The sequence below is a fragment of the Ceratotherium simum genome, chromosome 7 (genome assembly GCF_057802395.1).
Source record: "Ceratotherium simum simum isolate JZ-2026a chromosome 7, ASM5780239v1, whole genome shotgun sequence".
NCBI lineage: Eukaryota > Metazoa > Chordata > Mammalia > Perissodactyla > Rhinocerotidae > Ceratotherium > Ceratotherium simum.
Window position 1 is genome coordinate 62,942,328 of NC_141906.1, and position 16,234 is coordinate 62,958,561.

Genomic DNA, 16,234 nt, shown 5'->3' on the forward strand with positions numbered 1-16,234 from the left:
ACAACTATGTACTGGGGTTTTGGGGAGGAAAAAAAAGAAGAGGAAGATTGACAACAGATGTTCGTGCATGGCCAATCTTCCTCAAAGAAAAAAAAAAATTTTTGGTCATTCAATCACTAAAGATCGGGGAAACATCACTTTCTTTCTAAATGCCAACACAATGGATACTATGGAATTAATTTTAAAGAAGGATTTTGAACAGCCTTCACTTAAATTCTTAGCAGATTCCAATCTTACTCTACTGCACATAGAGCAATTTGAATCTATTTGCTTTGATACTCAAGGCTGATAACAATCAGTAAGGAAATCTATAGGGCAATTTATTTTCTCCCCCAATAAGCACTTCCAATAAGGGTAGCAGAAAAGAGAAAAAGAAGACAGAAAAAAGAAAAAGGAGTGGACTTTGATCATTTCTACAGACTGATAAACACAATAATTACTACTTAAAATACCTGGCATATATATATATAACAGAGCTCTAGAAATGCAAAGTACCTTTTTAAAAAAGTAATGCTCAGGGCCGGCCCCATGGCTTAGCGGTTAAGTGCGTGCGCTCCACTGCGGGTGGCCCGGGTTCGGATCCCGGGCGCGTACCAACTCACTGCTTCTCTGGCCATGCTGAGGCCACGTCCCACATACAGCAACTAGAAGGACGTGCAGCTATGACATACAACTATCTACTGGGGCTTTGGGGGAAAAAATAAATAAATAAATAAAATTATTAAAAAAAAATAAATAAATAAAAAAGTAATGCTCAGCCACTTAATGTCTATTCAACCATGTTACATCAAAGAATGATTAACCATTACATGAAAACATATATTCAAGTGATATACTATATGGTATAAACGACAAGCAACTTTGGAAGTAAGAGGAAGTGTGAAAAGAATATTGGGGAATCCTGAAACCAAGCTTCTTACCCCAGGACTAACTTTTGTCAGGTCACAACCTCTCTGAGCCTCAGTTTCTTCACCCATAAAATGAAGAGATCACAGACTCTCTACCTAAAGTTCCCTCCCAAATCCATAATTCTTTCCACTGGTTAAATGAGAAAGGCAGCAATAAAGAAAGCTTTGACTGAATATAGTCAGTTCTGTCGTAACACTTGTTTTGAAAATGCAAATCTGTTCCTATGCAACTGAGATATTAGGGAACAATTTGAACACAATTCAATTTTTGTGTTTGCTTATGTGTCATTTAATCTACAAAAAACACGAGATGAATCCAGAAAACTGAATTCAGCTGAACTGACCAGTGTAGGAATATACAAACTGCATACAAGCACACACTCAAGTATCTACCAGCTTCTTCAGTTCACTGCCTGTGATGAGCCACACTCATCCATATTTAGTATTACAATTTTGTCATACTTCAGATAACCCTTTCACTACTTCACAAGTTGTAACCCTTCCAATGCCACTTTCACAAGCAAACTTCAAGTCTTTTCAAGGTAAACTCCCATTTATTGTAGTATTTATGTACTTTCAGCCATTTAACATATGTAAAACTGTGCTACCATTTTTATTAGGTTCTTATCTCTTTTTATATGTGTCACTGACAAAGTTTTTGAGTCTTGTGCCCCTAACCCCATTTTTCCCATAAGCCTTGTGGTTTTTACCACACAATGATTTTTAGAAATTTTATATCATGTTATAGTAGAGCTGACTGTACTAATGTTTGGGAAAAAATAATCAATGAACAGTTTTATTTTTTCAAAGATAACAGATGGACAAACTGCCTGCAAGTCTGCTTAAGCATTAAGTCAATGTCAGAGAAAAGTCTTTATATGTAAACTCCTTCCTGAACAGGTGTTTTTTTTTTTTTTTTTTTAAAGATTTTATTTATTTATTTTTCCCCCAAAGCCCCAGTACATAGTTGTCTGTCATAGCTGCACATCCTTCTAGTTGCTGTATGTGGGACGCGGCCTCAGCATGGCTGGAGGAGTGGTGCCTCGGTGCGCACCCAGGATCCGAACCCGGGCCGCCGGCAGCGAAGCGCACGCACTTAACCGCTAAGCCACGGGGCCGGCCCAGAACAGGTGTTTTTTTACTCCAAACTCTATTCATTAACTAGGTAGCTTCCAAATCAGATATCTGATTTGGAGTCAGAAAGCTATCATTCACCTTCAAATAGTGAACAAAAATTTGGATTTGTTAAGAAATAAAGACGAGACACTGAAGGTATCTTCTAAATTCAGACCTTGATTCTGGCAGAAAATCTTGGCAAGGACCATTGTAAAAACGCCACCTGTTCAATAATGGGATGTTCAACAGCTACTCAATACCTACCATGAAAGAATGTGCAGCAAAAAAACGTTATTTCTGCAACATAGTTCTAACAGTGCAGTAGAAACCATAAAGCCCTTACAAAACACTCCTAATTCTTGATTAACTCTGAGGTAAAGGAGGATAGTGAAATAAAGGAAGTCATGCATGTTTCCTAGTTTCCAAGCAGACTAGAAACAGGAGACAGACTGAACTACTTAGCAGTGAAGCCAAGGGTTGGCTAAAACCTGTCACTCAGAGCCAAAGGGCAGATAAAAATAACGCTGCCATTTAGCATGCTCAGGAAACATAGAGAACATAAATATTTTGACTTCTTGAATGAACCCAGGCTTAAAAACTAGGACTGATACCAGAAGTAACAAACGTAAGTGTAGTATAGTATGTGCGCCCATATGTTGGGCAAAGTTATTTGGCCATTATAGTCATGATCCTGGCACCATTTCTTGAAGAACTACAACATTAAATTTTAACAAATAATTGATACTTTCATTTACACACATATGTACATATATATGCAAGGGAAAAAAGTGAAAGAAAAAAAACACCAAAATGGTAACAGTGGTTTAATATCTGGGTAATGAGATTATAGATGATTTTTTTTCTTATTGATAGCTTTCTTTATTTTATACAATGAATGTATATTACTTTTATCATCAGAAGAAAACAAATAACTTTTTAAACAGTTAACTGAAAGAAATGAATCCCTGACCATAGCTCATGTAGAATTCACAGTAAGCCATCAAGTGTCTCTTCTACTTTCCAAAGGGTCCAAGGTGAGTGGACTGGATTTGGAAGGTGCGGCCCCCCACCATGGAGGAAAATCCAAAGAAAATTCTGCAGGAAAACTCTCACCACAGGAAAGTGGACGAGCACAATGACAGACACTACACACTCAGCAGATATATCTGACTTCTTTGTCCCTGTTTTCATCAGCCAGCATTTTGGTGATTCCCATAGGTATTCTGAAAAATCTTCACCTTTTGGGTAAAGCTAATACATACAGAGTCCCTTAACCAAGTTTAATAGTGCCTGGTAGCAGAGAATAGGGAAATATGATCTAACCAGAGACAACCAGTGACCAAAGCCTAAGAAATGTGCAAAAGGTCCCGGTAGATTTTATAGCCAGCTTTCTCTCAACATCACTATCCCAACGATGATGAATATTCAGGTCTCCACTCAGAAAGCACGTACAGGCTAACTACTAGATATACAGCACTATCCTAGATGCTATGGTGAATACAAAAGAAATAAGAGGCAGTCATTCTCTTCGTAGTATTCACAATCTGATGGGGAAAGACATGACATACACATCAGAAATAATTAAATAACATAAGACAATGAAATTAAATGGCTAAACGAGCTGTACAGATAAATACTTAACCCATTTAAAGAAGGATTGCTCATTATGGACTTAAATAGTTGAGAAAGGCTTGAGAGAGGAAGAGAGTTTTGATAGTATAAGAAGGGAGTCCAGGCACCGTCACCAAGATAAGCAAAGTCATTGAGGTGGAAAAGGCAATGACGAGTCTGGGCACACTGAAATGAAAATCAAGTTGGGAAACAGTAAAATTAAGGAAGGAGAGAGAGATTCGGGCAGATTATAAATCTTGTTAAGGATGCCTTTACTTCTAATCCATTTCATACACCATTATCACATTAAGAACATTTGTGGGGGCCGGCCCCATGGCTTAGCAGTTGGGTGCGCGCCCTCCGCTGCTGGCGGCCCGGGTTTGGATCCCGGGCACGCACCGATGCACCGCTTCTCCGGCCATGCTGAGGCCGCGTCCCACATGCAGCAACTAGAAGGATGTGCAGCTATGACATACAACTATCTACTGGGGCTTTGGGGGAATAAATAAATAAATAAATAAAATTAAAAAAAAAAAAAAAGAACATTTGTGGGAAAGTCTATGTACCAGACACTACACTAAGTATGACAGGGAGATACAATATCTAATCTCATAATAATCTTCCAAAGTAGGTATCATTATTCCCATTTTACAGATAGAAAACTGAAATCAGTTAAACAGAGAAGTTAAATAATTTTCCCGAGGTCACCAAGGTAAGAAACAGAATGGGATCTGAACTCAGGTCTACATGACTCCGAAGTCCATACTCTTTTTCACTTCCCCATGCTACCTCTTCCAGAAACATAACTGTGACAACATCACTCTGAATTTATACCTTCCCCCATCATAGTGTATTCTCCCACCCTTTGTACTATGCAGTGTCCCCACGGTGATCCCCTGAACATCAAAGCCTGCTCTCAGGAGAGTATCTGCAGCTAAAATGAAAATGACCAGTAACAATTTACCCCGCCCAGGGGTATCTTCATTGTTGCCGGAATCAAAGGCTTAAGTTAGAAGGAAGCTCTAATATAAGCCACTTAGTGGAATACATCTCTTACCTCCTCAGAGGTCCAGGCCAAGTATGTATCTTATGATGTCCATTTTCATAGCTTATAACTAAAGCTCACACAATAAAAATCTTACTCATAAGCCCTGAGGGTCTCCACTGAAGTCTAACTAGCCCCAATCCGGAAGACAAAAGGCCAGATGTGGCTACAGGTTTGCTTCAGAAGAGAACTAGAAGTCCTGGTATTTCACATTTTAAGTATATGGCATGAGAAAACCTAAATGAAATGCATTCGACATTTCAACCGTTAAATGTTTCTTTGACAGGCTGCCAAAAAATGTGCTCTCTAATAATTCTATAAAATAATCTGTCTCTGGGAAGCAGGAGCATTATTTTTATTGCTCTCACCTTTTCCACAATCAAAGATTTTATAGGAATCAAATGGCGAAAGAGTCACCTTTCAAAGGAACTGAAATAAAATCCTCATGGGATTTCAGAGTGCGTAAAGATGAGCAGGCAGAAAAACACGGCCCTGACAGAGATTGCTCTGTGGACTCACTATGAAAATAGCCTTCACTGACCGTCCATTTGCTAAAACTAGAATATACTAATAGTTAGGTCAAAGGTCTACTGATAACTTGAAAGTTTCCCACCAAGTATTTTAATAATAAGGGCCGAGGAATAATAAGAGTTTCAGAATGTGTTTCAAAATAATGATCGGAATTCAACATAAGAAAATTTCCAGCCCAGCTTAGAAAATGTATTGAATTATATGTTTTACATATAAAATAAAGAAGGAGGTAATTTGCAAATAAAAGTGATACTGTTCATTTTTCTCAATAAAAGCTGTTATACCCCTCACTGTAAAGAAACCACTTTCTAAGAAATTCCCGTTCCATCAACGCTCTAGTATGTATGCCAACAGATTTTAGCGGTAGAACTCATTTCAAAGTAGTAAAAGGAGAATGTTGCCCTTACATATCGGGATGGCTCCTCTAGGTTCTGGTCATTCATGTCAGTAGGAACAATCCGGGTGGCCAGTGGTCCCTCTGCAAAAGGTTTCGGTAACTGGCCCCTGAACTCTGATGGAATGAACTGAAGCTGCCAACTGTCAGAAACACAAATAAGGAGAATAAGAAAAACACAGGGGGCTCATATTACTAAATGTACGTGAAATAAACAAGTCAAAAAAAAATTCATGTGAAAAACATTTCACTTGGAGAAAAAATATTTCTGCTAAAATCTCAACCAGGGAGCATAGAGGCAGAGGTCACAATTCAGTCCAAAATCGTTGAGAAATTTTCAACTAGAGGTCTCTCAACCTATTTCACCAACTCTCAGCAGTGAAATTTGCATCCAAATGATCATTCCACCAAACGACCAGAGAAGCATCAAAGTTTATTACCAAATACCACATGATCAGAGAGACTTATCAAAATTAAAGCAAATTCATCAGGTAGGAAAAGAATGAAATGTAAGAATACACTATGGGAGAAGTACTTTGTTCCTGAGTAATCCTCAAAAGTATCTTTAGTTATGAAACTATTTCAAATGTAAAAGGCAAAGGCTAAAGTTAAGATTTTTTTTTTAAGTTTTAATTTAATCATCAGTGATTGATACAGGATCTTTATCCAGCACAAGATACCACCACCAGTTAAGCTGCTGAAGCCAGTCCCCAAATGAAGCAACGTGACTCATCTTAACCTGACTTCCCTTTTCCCTAAATAGGACTCTTCGTCGTCCAAATTAAGCAAATACAAGGAACTCCAAAGCCTATGCCATCACCTCCAACAACAGATAGCATAAAGAAAAGTGGTACAGATATCTTAAGCACAGCTTTTCCCATTGTCCACACAGTTGGTGGAGAACTTTCACTGTTGTTGTATGACAAACATTTCTTCTCTAAAAACACTCTTCTAGCTAGAGTTTCTAGACCACTTTTAGAATTGGATTAATTATTATAAATTTAAATATAAATCCTCAGGAAGAGCCACTAGCAGGAACCTACGGCCCAAGGTGTTTTTAGAAGTCCCCAGACCTCTGTGGTTACAGGCAGTGCAGGGTGCATAACTAGACACAGCACCCAGTCTACTGAACACAGGCGATGGGTGCACAGTGCAGATCTCACAGCTCTCTGACATGGTAAATTATTCAAAATCTTTTTGTGAAAAATCCAAAATGAAAGAAAAATTAAGAAGACATTGCCACAGAATTGCTAATTTTACTCCTTGACTTAAAACTCGGGGAATTAAAGAACAACTTACTTATCAGGCAGAAGGAAGCTGCTGGGAAATCGATACCACTCCTTTCCTACACAGACGTTCACAGGCCTGCCCTCTGGGACAGTGTGGATGGTTGGGTCCGTAGCAATTCGGTAAAATTCTGGATACAAATCAAGGGGCCCATGATACCCTGGAAGGGACAAAGCTTTGTGAAAGCCAAAGACCAGTAAGATGAGATTCTGACATTTAATTATAACGCATATTAATGTCCCACTGTAATCCATGTGAAATTTAAGAGTGTTAAGGTCTACAGCAACTCCAGCAGGACGCCTGCTCCACTGGTATAAAATGTCTCTGTAGTTAGGAAGATGATTACAGTAGAGACCGTATTTTGCCAAAAATAATTTGCCTTCTTGCCCTTTTCTACACCCTTCTACCTTTTTAACTTATGTTCTTTGAGCACATTTTAACATTCGGGATCCAAATAATGATTCTAAGAAAGAATATAATCACGGGAATTGAGCCTGAACTTTGCAACCTAAGTTTAAGACTTCCCTAATTCATCTTTTAAAATGAAAAAAAATCAACAAGAACAGAGAAAAAAATTTACAGTTATTCACACTAAAAGGAATTCTCAATCTTCTTTTCAATCCTAAGGTAGAGAAACTGCAGCCCAGTCATAATATTAAGTCCACAGGTTCTCCTCCCAGCTTAAGCTGAATTGTATTAAACAATCATTCATCATGGAAAACCCACGGTGAAGTGCCTCGTGAGTATGTATAAGATATTCTCAGGACATCTACCTCTGAACAGTGCTACAGAGCGAGAAAAGGATAAGAGCCCAAACAGGAAGAGTGCTCCTAATGCCAGCCAACTCGATGTCACGGTATAGTGCTCCAGGCGGTATCGCTGAAACACGAAGTGGTAACACTTCTGGAAGGAAAGAAAACTATGTTGAAAAAAGAAGATATACCTTGCAGGATACACATAATCACAAGACATCATAGTAATACCAAGAGGGAGGAAGCAGCAAAAGAGGTTCTATCAGGGGTCTGGGAATTGCAAATACTTAGCGAGGTACCCACTCCAAATCCTAAGATTAAGGCAAACTCTGCTGAGACTATCTGTAGGTCAGATCAGCCAGAAGGCTTGCCAAGAAGGAAATCTCACTAGCTTCCTAGGAAAACTATTTGGATATTTCTCTAGTGCTTAAGGTCCTAATAATTTTTTTAAAATATTTAAACAAAAACGCTTTGGTTTAAATGTTAAAAATTGTTAAATTTTAAAATCTATGTTAAAAAATGTTTTAGTTTGCTTTGATATATGAAGTATCTCAATCTATTTTGATATAACAAATATTAATCTTTACTTTCCTTACCCAAAAGTTTTCATCAAAGTTTTCAGTATCAACAAAATGTCTCATCAAAGAAGAAGAAAAAAGAATTCCTCTCATAGAACATTAGGAAAATGCTATTAAGTATCTGCTAAACTACTTTACAAACTAGATGAATACTATTACAATACATACATGAATTCTGCAGGCTTTGAGTACCTTCCCATTAGATTTCTTTCTTTCTTTCCTTCCCTCCTAGACTAGAACTACTTTCAAAAAGCAATTTTGCAATATACAATAAGTGCCATAAATATGTTTGACCTCCTTTCATATTTTTGGGAATCTTTCCTAAGGAAACAATCCAAATACCTAAACGAAGATATTTATCCTAGCATTATTTACGATACGGAAATAAATGAGCAACCTAAAGTCTGACAAAAATTACATCTAATCATTATATTACATATAAGCAACTCAATATATTATATATTACATAATGTTATATATAATATCCAATTAAGAACATTATACTGCTATTAAAATGATGAGTATAGATATGGCAACACAGAATATGTTATGACATAATTATATTAAAAAGGATATAAAGTTATATGTACACTTAGATTACAACCATAATAAACTTTGACATATGATAGGCAAAAATGCTGAAAATTATCTGTAATCAAGTTCCATTACTTTTATAATTAAAATTATTTTTTAAAACTATCATCCTAACACAGATGAGCCTTAAAAACATTATGCTAACTAAAAGAAGCCAGTCACAAAAGACCACATACTGTATGATTCCATTTATACGAAATGCCCAGAAAAGGCAAGTAGAGACAGGAGACAGGAAGTAGATTAGTGGTTGCTTATGGTTGGGGAGATATGGGAAAAGGTGATGATGACAGCTAAAAGGTACAGGGCTTTTGAAGTGATGAAAATGCTCTAAAATCGACTGTGGTGATGGTTACACATATCTGTGACTATACTAAAAACCACTGAATTGTACACTTTAAATGAGTGAACTGTATGGTTTTTGAATTATATCTCCATAAATCTGTTAAAAAAAACTCTATCGCTCTAATTATTTTTTTCTGCCAATTGCAAATGGTAGCAGAGGTCTAAAAAGAGTGTAGAGGCTTCTGAGACCATAAATACAGAGATATTCAAGATTAGTTCTGACAAGGAATTGACCTGAACAGGTTTTAAGCCAGGATCACAAAGCATCCCATATTGCTAACTGCCTGATGTTATCCCAAACACCTGAGCAAGTTTTAATCTGATCTCGTAGTTGAAGAGCAGACATCCCATTAGCTCTGCCGTGGTGCAACCATTCTGTGGTAGGCCCACACAATGACTTAAAAAAACTTCCTTGATAGCAATTGGATTCTCGTTGGCAACAGAGACAAATTAACACCGTAAATATGTAATCAGCAAATAAGAGTATGATCAATAGCCAAGGAATCAACACATAAAGCTTTAATACTATAATCCGTATAAGGTCTAATGTATGGATAAAATATCTTAGGTGGAAGCATTCTGTAATTTGCCTTGAAGCTTTACGAGCAACTTAAAAAAGTGAAACAGAATAAAGCAGATATACATTTCCCTGAAACTCACCTGAAGTGCAGAAAGGGCCACAGCGCCACAGAGACATATAAGTGGATATACAGGGAAAAGAAATCTCTCCTCTTTGTGAGGCTGGATGAAGAAAATTATAAACCAAATATACATTGGAGCCAGGGTAAGCCAATATGGGTAGCCTAAATTCTGAACTGTAAGACAGAAAAATATCCACCTTTCACCATATTAGAACAAAACAACATATTTAGTTTCAATGTTCTCTTGATCTCCAACTTGAGAGTATGCCCTTGGACACCCCATAAAATGTTTCAACTCTTGTATTCACACTTTCTCTGATGCAATAAAGGAGTGAAGCAGAAATAAATATATACTCCTTAGCTCTCCCAAGAGATCCAACATTTAAAGGGAGGCACAATACTGGATTTGGCTAGAACACAAGTGAAAGTCAGGTGAATGGGTAATAGAGCTTAATAATTTCTACACTGGATGAAGAAAAAAAAGCCTTCTCTCTTAATGAGTCCTGCCACTTAGACTAAAGGTTCCTCAGATTAACCAAAAGCATAACATAAACTCAACTCTTGGGTTTTAATTACTATGTTCTGTTTAACACATTAATCTTATACACCAATTGGTCTGTTCAAATAGCTATATATAGATGAAAGAAAAGAAAAAGAGTTAGATTCACAAACATATCAGTGGTTTTCATCAAGCCACAAATGACAAAGACTTTGTTTCAAAGTAAATATAAAAACACTCTTAAAGGAAATCTACTGATGAAGTTTTCTCTCCTCTTCTGCAATACCCATCCACTCTGAATCCCAAAATTGAAACTGAAATGTACTTAAAGCATGTGAAAGAATTAAAGGAATCTAATGAACACTAAGACCCAAGCACCTGCTGGAAAGTTCCTGTGGTTAGGTACATGAACACTGAGTGATAAGCCTGCAACCCACAGTGAAGGCATCTCCTACTGTGTTTGCATTAGTGATAATGAGCAGTGCACAGGAATCACTGGCAAAGGGTAGACAGACAGTGCCTCCTGGTGTCCATTATGTCTACAATGAGCAAGTTTAGATGAAAAGATCAGGACTGTCATCAAGATCCACCTTAGCAACGCCTAATTTAGCATTCTGAAGTTATCTGTATTTTTGCAGAAACTCTTTAGGGATAAAAATTCTTGAACTGCAATAACAAGCTTATCTTTTAAACTTTCCACTCTTAAGATTTTCATCATGAGATTTTAGGCTACAACTTAGGATTTATACATTTCCAGGAACTATCTTAGGTTGGAATTTTCTTAACTAGAAGAAAACAAATCCACCTTCTACAAGTAAACAATCTGTTTGTCTTCTGTATCTTAAAGGCTAACAAATGGATTTTAAAAATATGGCCTAAAATTTTGAAAAGTCTTCCATAAAATGTACACAATCATAACCACAGTTGTACTACGATGGGATAATGGATAATTTCTTTCCTGCTTCTTTATATTTTTCTGTTTTTTCTTTTAAGGAAGTATTGTTTCTATTATAAAATACACAAAAAGTATAAAGAAAAAACAGAAAGCACTTATTTTCTTACTAGGTGAACGTTTGTGTACATTACACACTTTTAAACCAAAATTGGATTCATACAGTAGAGAACAGCTTAATATACTGTTTTTATACTGACAGCACAAGCATTTCTAAATTTTCCACAAGCATAAATTATTTTTATAGTCAGAAAAAAAGTTACTTTTCAAAAAAGAAAAAGTGATCCTTAAGAAATACAAGGAACGGAGGAATAAGTTAACTCCTCAAGGCAACAAACAGCTGAATCCAAGTATGGGACACTAAGCAACATGAACGACCTGGTTTTTTTAGAAATATTCAGGAGAAAAAAGGTGAGGGGGAACCTCTTAAAAAGCTTAAGAAATATAACATCAAATTCAGTATATGACTCTTGTTTAGATCCTGTTTAAAGAGATTAATTGTAAAAAGCTATTTTTCATACAACGTAGGAAATCTGAATATCAACTGGGTGTTAGATAATATTAAAGAATTACTGTTAATTTTGTTAGGATAATGGCATTATGGTTATGTTAAAACAAAAGTCCTAAAACAAAACAAAAGTTATTCTGAAGGCTGCGGTCATATTCTAACACAGCGAACTCTTTATAAACCATTAATACTAGAAATGCAGAATCGGGGGTGAGATGCAGGGATCATATGGCATCCAAATCAGACTGAAAAGCCTGAAATTAAATCTCTTGCCAAAGCTCATATGAATTTCTGCTCAAATCTGTCTTCCATAAAAGAAACTATGGGCTCTAGATATTCAGAGCCATGACAACTTGAGAAAACACTGGCTGTGCAATACAGAATCAGAGCAAGCAAAATAAATGACAAACCAAATCTACAATAAGGCAAACTCAGAAGCAAAACAGAACAAAGAGAAGCATCACGCTTCTTAGGAAGTCCAAAGCTTCTCTCACTTCAGTTCAAATTTGGGAGAATCCCTGTACGGTTCGGTTTTCAAATTTTTGGTTGAAGTAATTTCCCAAAGAACGTTTGCCTCTGCCATTGATTATCTTAAGCCATCTACACACTTAACACACACTTCCTTAAAAAGCAGAAGACTCAAGTAGGCTTATCTCCTGAGATTTCATAAATGTTTTTGCCTCCCTGGGTGGTTCTGTATATTATACTGACTTCTTCACTTGAAGGGATATGAATCTCCTCCCTCTGTCAGTTTAACTTGCAATTATTAACCAAATCTTCATATAGGGTTAAATAATCTACAAGTACAGATCAAAAATTCAATAAGCCGGGGGGGCCGGGCCAGTGGCGCAAGCGGTTAAGTGTGTGCGCTCCGCTGCGGCGGCCCGGGGTTCGCTGGTTCGGATCCCAGGCGCACACCGACGTGCCACTTGGCAAGCCATGCTGTGGCGGCGACCCATGTAGAGTAGAGGAAGATGGGCATGGATGTTAGCCCAGGGCCAGTCTTCCTCAGTAAGAAAAAAGAGGAGGATTGGCAGATGTTAGCACAGGGCTGATCTTCCTCACACACACACAAAACATAAACAATAAAAAAAATAAAAACTTAAAAAAAAAAATTCAATAAGCCAACCATTTCCATAGGAGGAAAATGGAGAATAAAAAAGTAGATTCTTTTTCACTTCTTGGTATACATTGTTACCTGCTCTTTCCTCCCATAAAACCTATCATTTCTTAAGCCACTCACCATGAAATCTCTGCAGTAGGTACTCCATAAGAGAAGTCAGTGGTAAGACCAGGAGAGCCAAAGCAAAGGCTACGTTAAAATTCAGAAATCCATTAATTAAATAGAAATACCAGGGTTCTGTACCTGAGGGAGAAAAAGAGAAATCATCAGTGGATACCTCCAATACCTATTACAGTGCTTGACTCATAATGTTCTTTGTTCAAGAAATGTTAATGATCCAATGTCTCAAGTGCATAAGGGTCGGCCAGCCCACTCTCTTTCCACACTCAGACACACACAGGGAGCACCAGAGCAGAAGATGGGAAGAGAATGGGATTGGTCATGATGATTTAGATAGAAATCAAGTTTCAAATATTTAGCTGTATTTTCCATACTGACTACTGTATCTAGTCCAAATTGCCATGCCCAAATGGGACTAACACTTTTTTAGAAAAACCAAATAATTTAAATAGCTTAGTGATGATATTGTGACTTACAATAAGAAATATATATTTGGTCTTCATCCCCATTCCTGGTATAGAGCTCCTAAAACCCTTGGAATTTCCTAAGTGATGAGAGAGAAAGGTGTCTTTTATTTTGTTAATTAGGGGATTTTCGGAAAACCCCTAGGTAACATAAGGATGGGGACTGGTTGCTGGGGAACCAACCACGTGATTGGAGGGTTAGAACTTTCAGTCCCACCCCCCCACCTCCAAGGAGGGGAGAGGGGCTGGCAATAGAGTTCAATCACCAATGGCCAATGATTTAACCAACAAAGCCTATGTATTGGAAGCCTCCATAAAAACCCAAAAGGACGGGGCTCCAGAGAGCTTCCAGGTTGGTGAAGAAATAGAGGTGCAGGGAAGGTGGCACACTCCGAGAGCATGGGAGCTCCGAGCCCCTTCCCTCATACTTTGCCCTCTGCATCTCTTCCATCTGGCTCTTCACTTGTCTCCTTTACAATCAACTGGTAAACATTAAGTAAATGTTTCCCTGAGTTCTGTGAGCCACGCTAGCAAATTAATTGAACCCGAAGAGGGGGTTGTTGGGACTTCCAATCTACTGCTGGTTGGTGAGAAGCACAGGTGACAACCTGGAACCCAAACCCTGCTCAGAAGTTTTGAGGATTCAGAATAAAACAAAATGACTGAAAACAGAAACCTTACACTAGTTTTGGTTCTTTAACTCAAAATCCTTAAACCCAAGTGATGAGAAACAGCCCCCCTCTGCACATTTGGCAGGTTTTTCATCTACTCTTCCCCTCTGTGTGATTACTTCAATCAGGCAGTGAATGACACATGCGGGTTTTAATCACTGTGTGTTGTGACACCCGCCTTGCACCACAGCAATTTCCTGCAATCAGCATTGCTTAAAAGGGTAATCAGAAGGCAGAGGAACAGTCAGAAAAATCTGACATTTTTGCAGCTTGCTCAGCAAAATAAGATTAGAAACCAAACCCATAAGGCTAGAAACATTTAGGGTAGGAATAAGAGAGAGGGGGGTACCCTAAGGAAGGACTCAAGTTCAATTGTGTTACCTTTGGGAAAGCTCACCCCCTCCTGTCTAAACACAATTGGGACTGTTCAGGAACAGAGGTCCTATCCCAGGCCAAGTTAATTAGAGACATTTATATCTTATATTCTTCACAAATAACCTTTTGAAAAACTAATGGATGGTTTATTTTCAAAAGAGAAATATACGTCTTCTCTGGATTTTAATTAATATTTAACAACATATTTCCTAAATTGAGTCCTTTAGGAGTCTAGTTTCCAGACAGATAATTTTTTGCACAATCCCCTCCTGACCACCAGTGCCGTCAACCTTGACCTGCCTTTTTCCTTAACAAATTCTGGAAATCTGAGCCTAAGAAGAAAAACCAGAGTGACCACAGAGGGGGTCATCGCTTACATCATCTATTACAGATGCTAAGCATAAACAGAAAAAAGTCTCTTTCTCTTCGATCCTTGCAAATACACATTGTTTCTTCAGGGAAGCTCTTTAGTTTCCAGCAAATATTTGTCTCTACCACAATTTACTATATCCTCCTGCTAAGGCTGACTATCTTTTTACCTAGGAATACCGTACTCTGAGAGGCAGAACCAAAAGTATTAAGCTGGTAAACACAATTATTTTTATGTGTTAGGAGCTCACAGATCAAGTTCACATCTAAGCGTGAACATTTTGTAATAGACTGTTACTTCCACGAAGGATGGGGCAAAAATTGAAGGATAAGCCAAGAGTGGGGAAAGTTCAAGTGACAACAGCCTTAAAAACAAGGGCAGGGGCTGGCCCGGTGGCGTAGAGGTTAAGTTCTCGCGCTCTGCTTTGGCGGCCCGAGGGTTCGCAGGTTTGGATCCCGGGCGCACACCGACGCACTGCTTGTCAAGCCATGCTGTGGCGGCGTCCCATATAAAGTAGAGGAAGATGAGCACGGATGTTAGCCCAGGGCCAGTCCTCCTGGGCAAAAAGAGGAGGACTGGCATCGGATGTTAGCTCAGGGTTGATCTTCAGCACAAAAAAAAAAAAAAAACAACATGGGCAAAAGAAGACAAAAATAGTAAATTCTGTTAGCCAGAGTTCTCTACTTGATGAGACACCTGCCTTAAAAGAGAAAAGAGTAAAAACTTTTATCTCTTTCTAAGGAGATATTCAGTGCTGCTGCTCAGAAAGTATCAAAGCTGAACTATGCAGAAAAAATGCATCAGAATGACAAGCCAAGCATTTAACTGGTACAAAATCTAAGGTGAAAGAAAGCTGGAAGCCGGGACTCTGCAGGGAGTGACTCACCAATCTCCCTCTTTATGGAAAGTGCCTCCATTCCTTTCATTCAAATGAGCTAAAGGGAGCTTTGAAAGAGGCTAAAAGAAGAAGGGATAATGTTTACTGTTCCATAAATTGAACGAAAAGTAACCATTTTATAAGGCCTATAATTTTATAGAACTGCAGGAACTAAATTATAGTAAACGGCCTCATAAATGTCAAATTTGCACCACCAAGAGAGAAAAGCCACCAAGGTTCAACAGAAATAATTAGCAAAAAAGTGAAGGCTCTAGAAGACTTCTGGCTGGCAGTCAACTCTAAGCAGGCCTCAAAAGACTCCACTGGGGCTTCATCCTCTGCTGCTGCAAGAATGGAAAACTGTGGCCCTTTTAATAGAAGGCATTTGCCTGTACCTTCTGAAATGTCCTGTCCAGTAATCTGACAGATGTTGATAAAACACATAAACAGGCAGTGATCATGTCCTAAGCTGCAAA

General features: G+C 38.1%; 1 protein-coding gene across 5 annotated transcripts in view; it reads right to left on the reverse strand.

Annotated features, from left to right (window-relative positions):
- ALG9 (ALG9 alpha-1,2-mannosyltransferase) overlaps positions 1–16,234 on the reverse strand; it is an 89,836-nt gene that overhangs the window by 45,361 nt on the left and 28,241 nt on the right. For 3 of the 5 annotated variants that reach the window (XM_087433687.1, XM_087433685.1, XM_087433686.1), the window contains exons 9-13: positions 13,002–13,124; positions 9,819–9,973; positions 7,666–7,795; positions 6,905–7,067; positions 5,619–5,748 (exon numbers count right to left, since the gene is read on the reverse strand). In XM_087433687.1, coding sequence (XP_087289813.1) covers positions 5,619–5,748; positions 6,905–7,067; positions 7,666–7,795; positions 9,819–9,973; positions 13,002–13,124 — 701 coding nt within the window. The remainder of the gene's footprint in view (positions 1–5,618; positions 5,749–6,904; positions 7,068–7,665; positions 7,796–9,818; positions 9,974–13,001; positions 13,125–16,234) is intronic. The other 2 variants (XM_004427343.3, XM_087433688.1) reach the window with 2 other exon arrangements.